The sequence below is a fragment of the Microtus ochrogaster genome, chromosome 18 (assembly GCF_000317375.1).
Source record: "Microtus ochrogaster isolate Prairie Vole_2 chromosome 18, MicOch1.0, whole genome shotgun sequence".
In the NCBI taxonomy this organism is placed as follows: domain Eukaryota; kingdom Metazoa; phylum Chordata; class Mammalia; order Rodentia; family Cricetidae; genus Microtus; species Microtus ochrogaster.
Genome location: NC_022020.1, coordinates 10,878,361 through 10,892,106, shown reverse-complemented (window position 1 = coordinate 10,892,106; position 13,746 = coordinate 10,878,361). Strand labels below are relative to the sequence as shown.

Sequence of the window (13,746 nt, the reverse complement as noted above, 5' to 3'; positions counted from 1 at the left end):
AAATAATCTCTTCCTATTGTAGATTCAATCTGATGCTGCCCAGAATTATACCATCTTTTACTCCATCAGTGGACCAGGAGTGGACAAAGAGCCTTTCAATTTGTTCTACATAGAGAAAGACACTGGGGACATTTACTGTACCAGGAGCATTGACCGTGAGCAGTATGACCAGTTTTTGGTAAGATTGCTGAAATATTTATTTAAGAGTAGGTGTTTATTATTCATATATTGATACTTTAAACATTTTTTACAAATATTAAGTTCTAATAATTTGTTCAATATGTAGAATATTATTCGTATTCAATATAAACTTTGAGTTCCCTTGGCACTAGGCTGAAAAACAGACAGTATGTATAACAAGGGGGGCAATGGGTAGAGGAGGGAAGGATGCGTAAAAACACCATGACAAAATTTTCAAGCACAGACGTTCGTCTGTATACTCTGGAGAAGTGACAAAGATTTTCTTTGGGCTCAAAGTTCTCTATAATAAAATACTTCAATTATTGTCGCCCATGTTTTTATGTCATAAAACACATGAAATCTAAAAAACAAGATAAGCAAAACAACTGATCTTGGGCTGATGCCCAGAAAGTATGACCTAGTTGTTCTGAGCTGGAGGCCATAACCCAAGGGGTTCTGAATGGTATATAAGTAGGTTGGGTCCATTTCAGACCTTGCTAAGCATGGTGCTACTTCCTTCTTCCCCGTTCTTCAGAAATTTAACCCTTGAATAGCATTTTGTCTTCCTAGGCATCTAGAACTTATTTACCAATCTGTCTTATTCTTCTACCTAAAGACAAATGTACACACCTGCTTAGCATTCTGATCTTTAAGGGGTGTACAAGAGATATCCTCATTGGCTTAGGAGGATGATGTCGAGGGACATTAGTTAAGTTCTTACAATTCCCAACTTAGTTACCAACTAGGGAGGTTGATAACCATATTCACAGCCACCTATGAAAGAAGTCAACTGCTGTGAGAAGGAGAGGTGGAGGACTCCCAAGAAGGTGTATTTGCAAAAAAATGGCCTATTTGAAGCCAGGCTTGTTGTTAGACAGGCACGCCATTCCAGCAATGCAGAGGTGAGGCCAAGACAGGAGGATTTTGAATTCAAGGCCAGCCTGGGCTATTTAGTGATAGCCTATTACAATAGCAAGAGAAGAATGGAAAGAAAAATGGGGGAGGGGAGGAGAGGAGAGGAGAGGGAAGAGGGATGGGAAGATAAACACCTACAGCCAGCTCTAACCTGAGTGGCACTTGACACTTGGAATGTGAAATACAAAGGCAGAAGGCTAAATCAAGAGGAGACAAAGAGGAGGCTGATGTTTGTTCTGGAATATTCATCAAAGAACTCATTAGGTAGCACAAGTTTTAAAACAACACAATTTCCACTGTAGATATTTCACCACGGAGCACAAAGGGTGTGCTGTTGTGACACTTTCTTATCATTTTGTGCCTCTTCAATTCTCTAGATTAAACATGGTTTACTTCTCATAATCTGAAAAGCTTTCTGAAGAATGTTTACTGAAGCTATAGCAGAGAAATGCCAAGCACCATGTAACTTGTTCAGTTTTAATTGCCGAAGGGTTGGGAGTGGGAAGCAAGCACTGGGCAGAGGAGGCCAGCAAGAGCTCTGTTGCAGAGCTTTCTCTAGCCCAGCATGCTTTTCATTTTCCTCTCTGCTTTTCTTGATCCTGGCAATTGCCACCAGAGTCTTACTTATGTAAGCTAACTGTGTATCCCACACCAAGCCCCACCAGAACTGCTTTCATCTTTCAATCCACACACAAGTGAAGCTTGCTAGAGATGGCACGACCATTTGCTGCCTTGACAACACCTTCCCAGAAGCAGAGTGGTTACCCAGAAGGCACTCTGCTGGAGACTGAAGAAGCCATCTACTTCTCCCTGTTGAGGGATCTACTTCACTTAGCACTCTGCCAGAGTTCTGATAAGGGCTGGTTTTTAACCTTGTGTTATTCCTTGTTTCTTACTATAAATACTGCTGGGGGATTGTTAAAATAAGATTCTTTGATATTTTAAAAGATTTTATTATTGCTTGACATTTTCATACATTTACACAATGAATTTTTGTCTTTGTCTGCATTCATCCCAAGTTTCTTCACAGCCCCTCCCCCAGCCTCCTCAGCCAAGTACTTCCTTCCTGTGAATCAACATTCTGTGTTCCCAGAGCTCCTTTCTTGCTGTGTACTTTGCCAGTTTTACACTTTTATGGGAGAGTTGAATAAAATAATTTGGAGTCTATATTTAACATTAGGCTTTGAGCAATATCCCTTTGAGAACTACCCTGCTTTTCAAATGTTTAGGTCTAAATTGGCATTAAGAAAAAACACTTGCAAAATATGTTTTTTTTAAAACTAGAATTTACTAAGTGAAGTATCACAAGAAGATATAAACACAAGGCAAACTATAAACTCACTAAAAGCAGAAAGGAATATTTTGTCAAAGGAAAAGTTTTAATTAATATGCTCTAAAATTATATATCAATGTTTTAAAATGGCCATTTAATTATTTTTAGCTTACTATAAAAGACTATATAAATATATTTGTCCCTTTCTCTTTTATATTTAAAAATTATACTCTCCCTGATTCCTCTCAGCCCTCCCTACCTCCCTACTCATCCAACTTAATCTCTCTCTAAAAAACAAAACAAAACAAATAAAAAAAAAGACAAACAAACAAATGAAACAAAAAAACTCAGCAAGACAAAGGTATCAAAATGGGAAGAAAAAAACCATCACATGAAAAACATGGCCTTTGTATTGTGTTGGTTAACTGCTCTTGGGTTGGGGCCTTCCCTGGAGTGTGGTTTATACAGCCAATGATGGTTCATTGAAAAACACGTAGTTTCTCTTTCTTGCAGGTATTAATTGTGAATAGCTTGTCCTTTAGAGGTAGCATTTGTGCCCAGTTCTCCTTCTAGTGCTGGAATTTCTCTGTTTGTCCCTGTGCTGCCCTGTGCTTCCACAGTCTGAGTTGACCTGTGCATCCGTCCTGCTGTGTCTGGAGGACACTGTGTCCTTGGAGTCATCTGCCACCTCCAGTTCTTGTGGTCTTTCCAACAATTCATTATAAAAAAGCTGTACTGTATGGCCTGTTCTTCCAGTACATCTTATATCTATCCCCGTTCTCTGTATCTTAGTGAAACATAACCTTCAGAAGTCGGTCTTCTTAATTTTAGGCTGCTACTAGCTATCCTACCTACCATAGAAGTGTTCTAATGCTGGATGACACAGCTTTGGCAATATCACACGCAAACATAACTCTTTAGAGACGTGAAATATGCATGCTCTAGAATTTTGTACTGGGGGCTTTGATGCAACTTCCTGATCACCCACTTTTATTTAATTTATACAAATGTGAGATTTTAATAATAAATGGCTCTATTTAAAATAATTTCATTTAGCCAATGACTAAGAAAGACAGTTTTGAGGCTAACTCAATATTTATTCTCACTGTGTTCATGTTCTATCTTTCGCCCCATGCTGTGTTGTTTAATCTTGGCTTCTGAAGATTTTCCGGGCAGGTCATTCCATTATTACAGTTTAGTGGTTTTTTTTTGTTTGTTTGTTTGATTGTTTAATCATTAAATTTACTTAATCTTATATGGATTCATGACATAGGGCATTTCAACAGATGGCTTTCTATGTACTTTTTCTTATAAAAAGCAAGATTTCTTTACCCATTCAAAATTATTCCACAAATCATTTTTTAGTTGTTGGAGATTTGTACCTTCGAAAATAATCTACAAAACCCTGGTCTCTTTTTCCCTTTTCAACCAGAAGCATCCTGTGGAGTGATGCTGATCCCGTTCCCAGACATGAGTTCTGTCTTTGTCATTCTGTGTGTTGTTATGGCCCTTGTGGGCTGTTCACTTTTGTCATTGCTTGTCCCAAGTTCTCAATCAGTCTACACTAGTTATTCTCACTGTCAGGCCAGACTTCAATTCCAAATCCTGGGTGGAGCTCTTTGAAAGTTCTCCAAGATGACAGACATTTCAACAAAGGAAAGCATAAAAGGGCTGAAGGAAACATATTTCTCCAGAAAAATTGAAAAGGGAAAGATTATAAAAATAACAGATCCAGCCAAGCGGTGGTGGCGCACGCCTTTAATCCCAGCACTTGGGAGGCAGAGGCAGGCGGATCTCTGTGAGTTCGAGACCAGCCTGGTCTACAGAGCTAGTTCCAGGACAGGCTCCAAAGCCACAGAGAAACCCTGTCTCGAAAAACCAAAAAAAAAAAAAAAACAAAAAACAAAACAAAACAAAAAAAATAACAGATCCATGGCACTGAAACCATTATAGCAAGTGACACAAGGTCACGGAGCCCAAAGAAGAGGATATAAAAGCATCCTTATATGCAGCCCAATATCGGTGGATGAGATATTATTATTTAAAGCTACATGTAGGAAACATGATCTCCAGGGGAAGGGTAAGCAGGAGGAAGTCACTGGACATTGGGAGATGTCTTAATGCCATAGTGATGAGGTAGAAGAATTAATACAGGAGGCTCAAGCCTAAGGAGTAATTGCCTTTATAAAAGGAAAAATGACTGAATGGAATAAAAAGTTTTTTTTATTTTTAAAAATTTATTCAATATAAGGCACTGTGTTGCTGTGTTAGGTAACGCGGGGAAATACCAGTGACTCTCCAGCTTCACGTCTGAGGACATTTGTCATCTAATGGATAAATTTGCCTTTTATCTAGTCTTAAATTTTAAAACCACCCTTTCGTGAAAAAAAAAAAATCCATTCAACCTAACAGGAGAGAAGAGGAATTGTTGGAAGGCTGAATAGTGTGATATTTGAATGTTTTAAATATGGTGGTGAGGGTGCAGTGTGATGATTGGTGCTGTGATTATGATGATGTTGCGCTGGTGATGATGGTGGTGGTGATGATGGTGATATGCCATGACAGTTACAGTGGTGATGATGGATGATGGTGCTGTGGTTATGATGATGCTGAGATGGTGATGATGGTGGTGATGGTGATATGCCATGACACTTATAGTGATGATGGGTTCTTAGAGTAAGGATGTGAAGATACAGCATGACCAAGGCAAATGATAAATCATTAATTGGGGGCTTCCTTACAGTTTTAGAGGGTTGGTTCATAATCACCATGGTGGGGAGTAGCCCCAGGCAGGCAAGCATGGCACTGGAGCAATAGCTGAGAGCTCACATCTGATCTGAAAATTGTAGGCAGAGAGAGTAAGACTAGGCTTGGAATGAGTGTTTGCAACCTCAAAGCCCACCCTGGTGACACATCTCCTCCAACAAAATCACACAATCCTTCCTTACAGTCTACATGCCAGGACCAAATGCTCAATATGTGAGTCTATAGGGGCCATTCTCATTCACACCACCACAATGGCTACGGGGATGATGATGGTGATGGTGATGGAGGTTATGGTGATGGTCATGATGGTGATGATGGGTTGGTAGTGATGGGGATGGGGATGGAAGTGTTAGTTAGAATAGTGGGCTGTTTAGTTCAATATCTACATACTGAAAATTCACTATGCACCAATCACAGAGTACAAAAACAGCCGGATAGAATTTAGAGGTAAAAACCATTAAATCCTGGCAACTTGGATCAAGATTATCTTATTGTCATGTAGTTTAGGCAATATTAATATGTTTTTATTAACATTTTATTAGAAATGTTTTTATAGAAAATACAGGCAGAGATATCACCTAGATATAATTGTGATATATATCTGTGTATATTAAAATTGGAGCATGTTGTAAGCTTTGATAGTAGTTGTTATAAACATAACTGCAATGAGTCTTCCTGTGTTCTAACATGTCAAAAGTCACACAATTAATTCCAAGAGCTCTTGGAGCTCATGGTATGGGAACACATGGGACTTTGGTAGGAGAATAATGAGAAATGACTCTTCAAGGTGGCTGAAACTGCATGGTGCATGCACACAGTGATATGCATTTTATGCATCGCAATATTGCTTAGCTACACATGCCTGTGCATGTCGTTTTTAAGCAACACCTTTTGCCCTACTTCTGGGCTTGCATTGTGCATATTTTGTCACATAGGAACCAGCTGATAATGTTGTCTGCCTTCCAGGTGTATGGATACGCAACCACTGCTGACGGCTATGCTCCGGACTACCCTCTCCCCTTGCTGTTCAAGGTTGAAGATGACAATGACAACGCCCCATATTTTGAAACCAAACTGACAGTTTTTAGTGTGCCTGAAAATTGCCGAACTGGTAAGTTCAAACATTTATAATTTATTTTTATATGTATGTCCTATGTGTGTGCATGTGTGTGTATTTGTGTGTGAATGTGTGTATATGTATATGTGTGTGTGTGTCTGTGTGTGCATGAGGCTATCAAGGAGTGGTTCTCTGCACAGTGGATTTGGGGTCTTAAACACAGATTACCAGGCTCAGCAGCAAGCCCCTCAGTCATAAGCAGAGATTTCACAATGATATAATAAAGAGATATTTGTATTTTAAAATACTGCAAGGTAAAATGTTTGCCAGGCATGGTGGCACATACCTTAAACCCCAGCACCCAGAAAGCAGATGTCAGTGATATCTGTGTACTCAATGCCAATCAGGACTTTGTAAGGCTAGCCTTGGCCACATAGAGAGACATTGTCTCAAAAGTTTAATTTTATAATGTAATTTCATGTTGTTTTGGTACTTTGGATTATACTCATCTTTTGTTTACATGTTAGAAATGGTTTTTCTATTAAAGGTTAGATTGATTAAAGCAAATTTTCTTTTTTTTTTTTTTTTTTTTTTTGGTTTTTCGAGACAGGGTTTCTCTGTGGCTTTGGAGCCTGTCCTGGAACTAGCTCTGTAGACCAGGCTGGTCTCGAACTCACAGAGATCCGCCTGCTTCTGCCTCCCAAGTGCTGGGATTAAAGGCGTGCATAAGCAAATTTTCTTTTTAAAATTGTTTTTATTGAGCTATATATTTTCTTTCACTTCCCTCCCCTCCTCCCCTCTCCCCTTCTACCCTTTCCCCTGACTTCCATTCTCAATTTACTCAGTAGAGCTTGTATTTTTCTCCTTGCTATGTAGATCCATGTATGTCTCTCTTAGGGTCCTATCTGTTGTCTGGGTTCTCTGGGGTTGTAGGCTGTAAGCTGGTTTTTCTTTGTTTTATGTCTAGAACCCACTTATGATTGAGTACATATTATGTTTGTCTTTCTGGGTCTGGGTTACCTCACTCAATATGCTTTTTTCTAGATCCATCCATTTTTCTGTAAATTTTGAGATGGCATTTTTTTTTTACTGTTGTGTAGTACTACATTATGTAAAATGTACCATATTTTCTTTATCAATTTTTTGGTGGAGGGGCATCTAGGTTGCTTCCATATTCTGGCTATTACAAATAATGCTGCTATGAACATAGTTTAACACAAATCCTTGTAGTATGATTGAGCATCTTTGGGTATATACCCAAAAGTGATGTTGCTGGGTCTTGACAAGGGTTATTTCCTAATTTTCTGAAAAACTGCCACACTAATATCCAAAAAAGCTGTACCAGTTTGCACTCCCACCAACAATGCAGGAGTGGTCCCTTTACTTGCAAACCCTCTCCAGCAATAAGCTGTCATCACAAATGTTCTTAAATTTCATCTTGTGCTTGAACTTAGGTCATATCATTTCCTTTTTGTATCATGACCACAATTCTAGTAATCTTTATTTGATTTAGTTTTCCCTAAGGTTACTTGTTGGTGTTGGTGGTACAATATTACAGAAATATTGTAGTGGATAGAGAACTGCTGGGTTTTCATTCAGCTGGGAGGATTCTAGAAGAGGGGATCTGGCTGGTACCTCAGAGAGAATATATGAGGGCAGGATTGTGCCCTAGGCTTCGGGAAAAATGTAAGAAAACTGCCTGGTGTTTACAACATTTGTAATAAGTGTTGTTAGTTATGGCTCTTTGCGTTCTGTTGCTGGGACATGCCCAGATATGATGCTTCCCTCTCAGAAGTGATTGTGAGGCTCTAATGTCGAGTCTGTGATTATTCTCTGAACAGCAGATTTGTGTAATTCACATTTAATTCTCTCATGTGTGTGTTGACAATCTAATGCAATGATATCTGTATTTTTTGTTTATAACACAATTAAATTATGATTTAAATTTTTGACAAAATTGACTTCATCTAAACAGGAACTTCAGTAGGACAAGTGACTGCCATAGACAACGATGAACCAGGAACCCTACACACTCGTTTGAAATTCAAAATCCTAAAACAAATCCCAGATCACCCAAGGCACTTCTCCATACACCCTGACACAGGTGTGATCACCACCACCTCCCCTTTACTGGACAGAGAGGTAAGGGCTCAGTGCCTTAATTCCGCAGTCACTGTGTTTAAGCCGGTAATTACCGCCAGCATGATTACAGGACAGCCCAAGTGCTTACTCCCTAAGCATTCTTCCCAGGCTAAGCCCAAGGATTCTCTGTGGACTTTTTTTTGCCTCTGCAAAGATGTTGAGATAGTACAAGGTGAAGACAGGTCTGACTTGCTCTCATTGTGCTGATACATGGTCCTGATAACATTGCTCTAATTTATTTCATTTTTGATTTTGAAAACATAATGTCACTATAATGTATGTCATTTTTAAAAGTAACAAAATGCTTTGTTAAGGCAGTTCTAGAGCCACTGGTAAATAGAGAATCCCCATGCTGCACAGGTCCACAGCTCCAGGGCTACTATTGGTACTTCCCCCACTTTAACTCCTGAAATCACTGATGTATGCAAATATACGTCATTTATAGCTGTGCACACACACACACACACACACACACACACACACACACACACACACACACACGGGAAGAGAAGGAGAGCGATTCTATATAGTCCACCCTTTCCAGACTGTCACAGTCTGAGCCATACAATGTGAAGACTGGCTGCCTTCTCCTGTATCTTTACTTCCCCTATGCCTTTTTACGGCCCAGTAGCTGATTACTTTACAATACAAACTATCCTTCCATCATCTGAATATACCAGTTTTTTTACTCATTTCTCAGCCATAGAGTACCTGGGTTTTGCTTAAGTTTTGCCAGTTATGAATGGATAAGTTTAAATTTTACACATAAACATCTGCGCTTGGGTACTTGGCACAAACATCCACGTTTTGGTAGTTGGTTCCCTTTCCTTTGTCGTGACTAAACATCTGACAAGATAAACTCAAGGAAGGAAGGGTTTGTCTGTGCTCAGCTGTGAGAGCACAGTTCACACGGCAGGAAGACGGGTGTGAGGCTGCTGGTCAGGAACCACAGGGAGCTGAATTCTGCAGCTCAGCTCTCTGTCTCCATTACACTAGTTTGGAATCTTAGCCTCCAGGATGGTGCTGTCCACACTGTCAAACCTCTGGACATGCCCTTTCAGGTATGCCAGGAGGTGTGTCCCCTAGGTGATTCTAAATCTAGGCAAAGAGATAATTGAAATTAACTGTACTATTTGTTCGGTTTCTTGTTTTGTATTTGCATTTATAATGTTATTTATTAAATAATAATCAGGGGTGGGCATGCAGTTATGTAAACACAGACATACAATTTTAAAAGCTACTTGTAATATAATCACAGCACAAAGAGTATATATGATAACTCCAAGTGAGGGAAAATATCGTTTCCTAATAAAACCTCTCTCTTTCCTTTCCTTCCTTCCTTCCTTCCTTCCTTCCTTCCTTCCTTCCTTCCTTCCTTCCTTCCTTCCTTCCCCCCTTCTTCTTCCCTTGCTCCCCCTCCTCCTCTCTCTCTCTCTCTCTCTCTCTCTCTCTCTCTCTCTCTCTCTCTCTCTCTCTCTCTCTCACTCTTTCTTCACAGAAATGTGATACTTACAAGCTAGTGATGGAAGTTCGAGATATGGGGGGCCAGCCCTTCGGTCTATTCAATACAGGAACAATAACAATCTCACTGGAGGATGAGAACGACAATTCACCGTATTTCACCCAAACTTCTGTGAGTAGACCTGTGTGTTGTTTACCTAGATTCCTTCACATTAAAAAAAAAAATCTAGAATTTGGCAGCTCCCTGAGAACAGACATTCTGTTTTAAATAGTAATCATTTAAAAGCAATAGACTGAGAAAAACATGGTTTCTGTAAGAATAATAGATGCGGTGCTATAGGTTTTGGATGCAAGGAAGTAGCCTTGCCCTTAGCCATTGAAGAATTCCTTTCTTTGGATGTGGTTCACGTGTTCAATGTTTTCTTAGTTCTTAAGGTTGCTCCAGTTTTGGGATTCTTGAACTTCAATTCCTTTATAAGTTGAAGAAGAGGCTTTCTTTCCCACGCTCTGTGTATTACATGTTTTGAAGAAGGACAGGAATTGGTCTTATATCCTCTGCCGCGGTCAGAGGGAAGCTGTACTCCCAGCTCCTCTTGTGTTGTACCTCAGCTAGAAAATTATGTGAGACATAATATATGTTGATATTTCCAAGATGTGATTGTTTTTTGACTTTTAATGAGCAACTTGGCATTTTTCCATGAGTCTACACCAGAGTTTTAGTCAGAGAATAAGAAGCTTAATACAGTGATGGACGGTTCACTGTCAAAGATCTCATTTATACAGATCATAAATCAGAATAAGTAGGATTTAAATCTAGATCCAATCTTTTCCATCTTCCTATGAATTCATCTCTTGAAGATTATGATTTATCTTTTTAGTCTTTTAATATCTTAGGCTTCTGTCTTTTTTTTTTTAGCTTCAAAGAGTGATGTCCATTATTTGAGTTATCATAAAAAAAAAAGAGAAAACCTTTCTCTTAAAGTATTTGGTGGTGAATCAAAATAAGTAAAAATAAGGTCATTGTGAAAACTGCTAATTCTGAGCTGTAGTCCTCACTCAGGTGTAGAGTTCTGGCCCTGTAAGCTTGAGGCACCAAATTCAATTCACAATATTGTGAAGAAAAAAACCCCATCATTTATGTCTCACTATCTGTAAGTATTGTGTGATGAATATGTTAGTGCAACTTAATTGGTATTTGCTATAGCTGAAGAGGCAGACGAGATGTAATTGTCAAATAGGGTCAGAGAAGACAAAATCTGAGGGTCAGAGAGAGAGAGAATCACCTCACCGGAACTTTGGCCATTAAGACATGAATTACCTTTGGTGAATGGAAGAGATTTGTAAAGAGGATTAGGAAGAAAGAAGTTAGCCAGGCATGAAACATACTTTTTTCCAAATTAGGAGCATCTATATTGCATTCTTTAAATATGATTTTAAATATAAAAACCACTTTGTTAGAGGCACAGTTGTGTAATTAGAAAGCATTTCCCCCCCAGTATACCACAGAAGTAGAAGAAAACAGAATTGATGTTGAGATTCTAAGGATGACAGTCCAAGACCAAGATTTGCCCGGCACCCCTCACTCCAAAGCAGTGTACTCCATTCTCCAAGGGAACGAGAATGGGAATTTCAGAATCACAACAGACCCGAACACAAATGAAGGAGTTCTGTGTGTTATCAAGGTATGTAATAATCACAGACGTATTCTTTGAGGCATTCAAACCCGTGTTTCAGCTTTGATATAAAAATTACAGCCTTCTATGAGCCTTTCTCAGAAGAGCTACAGGCAGTTAAAGGATGCCCAGGGAGGGGAGTTACTTACTCCTAAACCCAGGAGGAGGACTTGGGAAGAAGGGATTTTGTGGTGGGGAAAGGGGATAAGAGAAGAAAACAGGGGCTTTGACAAAAAGACATTATATGCATGAAGTTGATTTATAGTAAATAAATTAGAAATGAATACTTCCAGTGTGTATATAATGACACAAGTGCAGTATGGTGCTGAAATGGTTTTCACAGACACTTTTCTATTATTGTATTCTTTCTGAGAAGAAACTCACATCAGAGAGAAACTTTATTCCTCCGGAGATAGGGTTAATAAAGTAGAGCAATGCTGGATCTGACGCTTGTCTTGCTGGCCTGCTTTGAGTGTTCACACTCTCTGGTGCTCTTTGAATCACTGGGTCCATGTCTCCCTCTTGCATGCCTTTCCTCTTTTAATTTCCCAGGGGTAGTTAAAAGCTTTCTGAAGAATTTACTTTTTGATAAGATTCTCATAAAATTATACTGTATATTCTTCTTCTTCCCTTTCCCCTGGTCTTCTGTATTTCCTCCCTGCTCTTTTTCTTTTAAATTTAACTTGTTTCAGGGATCCTACTTGGATTAGAAACAATTATGCTCCATCTTATTAGTGTTTAAACTTACAATAGAAAGATAAAGATAAGATCTTCCAAAGCAAAAGTAGGGAGGGAAGTGATTGAATTTTAACTTTTTTTTTTTTTTTAAGCCAGGGCTTCTCTGTAGCTTTGGAATCTGTGCTGGAATAGCTCTTGTAGACCAGGCTGGCCTTGAACACAGAGATCCACCTGCCTCTGCCTCCCGAGTGCTGACATTAAAGGCGTGTGTCACCACTGCCTGGACCTATTAAGAAGTTAATAATTGATCTTTGTGTCAGACCAACTTTGGGTAACATTTTAACACTAAGAACACCATTCCCTTTCTGTTAAAAGTTGGAATTAGTTGTGCTCTCTATAACACGACATTGACTGATCGATGCATGCTTGTTACACAGCCACTGAACTATGAAGCCAGTCGCCAAGTCATTCTGCAAATCGGTGTCCTTAATGAAGCCCAGTTCTCTAAAGCTGCCAATGGACAGACCCCGACAATGTGCACCACGACTGTGACTGTGAAAATTAAAGATAGTGATGAGGGCCCCGAGTGCCAGCCACCAGTCAAAGTCATTCAGAGCAAAGACGGGCTGCCAGCCGGCCAAGAGCTCCTGGGCTACAAAGCCATGGACCCCGAAACAAGCAGTTCTGATGGCATAAGGTGATGAAAAGCCCCTGCATTTTCACTGGGGCATGAGTGACTTATTTTGTATTTAGAAATGGTCAGTGTGTCCCCTCTTTGGTCATTTGTTGTTTGCTTTCTAAAACCCAGGTATCAGAAGGTAGGAGATGAAGATAACTGGTTTGAAATTAATGAAAGCACCGGAAACTTGAAAACCCTAAAAATATTAGACAGAGAGTCAAAGTTTGTGAAAAACAACCAGTACAATATTTCAGTAGTGGCGATGGATGCACGTGAGTGATATTTTCTTAAAATAAAATGTGAATATAGAATGTGTGTCTAAGAAAACGTGGGGCAAGGGCTGTCTGTGTCTAGGTCAAATTTTAGTCCAGTCATTGTTTACATTGTTTACACTGTGGTGCTAATAGTCTAGAGTGCACAAAAATGTGTTCAGTATGCTTGTTCAGTTTACTCAGATCACCCCTCAGTCCTCTGGCCACCCCTCAAGCAAAGCTACCTGAGAGAAAAGGACCAAAGTCTAGTTTTGAGTACTGGATTATTCATTTCTCTGGGGGGATCTCTGGGTTGCTTCCTCTTTCATTTAGATTACAATGATGCCTTGAACTTGCTGAACAAGCTCAACCTACCTAAAACAGTCCAGTCCAGGGCAGTTCATTCCAAGCATCTGTTAAAGGAATAATCCAATGTTGGCTGACACCTTTGGTGGAGTTTGGGATTAGTTCTCCAACTGTTGATTTAGGAAAAATAGTTTTCTTCAATGGAGTCTCGCGGTGTAACCAAACATAAGGGCAGTAGGTGGCCAACACAAAATAAACTCTGGTAGTTTTGAACTTCTTCTTCTTCTTCTTCTTCTTCTTCTTCTTCTTCTTCTTCTTCTTCTTCTTCTTCTTCTTCTTCTTCTTCTTCTTCTTCTTCTTCTTCT

The 13,746-nt window shown here is 39.4% G+C and overlaps 1 protein-coding gene across 2 annotated transcripts in view; it reads left to right on the top strand.

Moving 5' to 3' along the window:
* Dsc1 (desmocollin 1) overlaps window positions 1–13,746 on the top strand; it is a 30,396-nt gene that overhangs the window by 7,410 nt on the left and 9,240 nt on the right. For both annotated transcript variants that reach the window (XM_005355800.2, XM_005355801.2), the window contains exons 5-11: window positions 23–178; window positions 6,101–6,245; window positions 8,167–8,333; window positions 9,832–9,966; window positions 11,291–11,476; window positions 12,583–12,842; window positions 12,954–13,096. In XM_005355800.2, coding sequence (XP_005355857.1) covers window positions 23–178; window positions 6,101–6,245; window positions 8,167–8,333; window positions 9,832–9,966; window positions 11,291–11,476; window positions 12,583–12,842; window positions 12,954–13,096 — 1,192 coding nt within the window. The remainder of the gene's footprint in view (window positions 1–22; window positions 179–6,100; window positions 6,246–8,166; window positions 8,334–9,831; window positions 9,967–11,290; window positions 11,477–12,582; window positions 12,843–12,953; window positions 13,097–13,746) is intronic.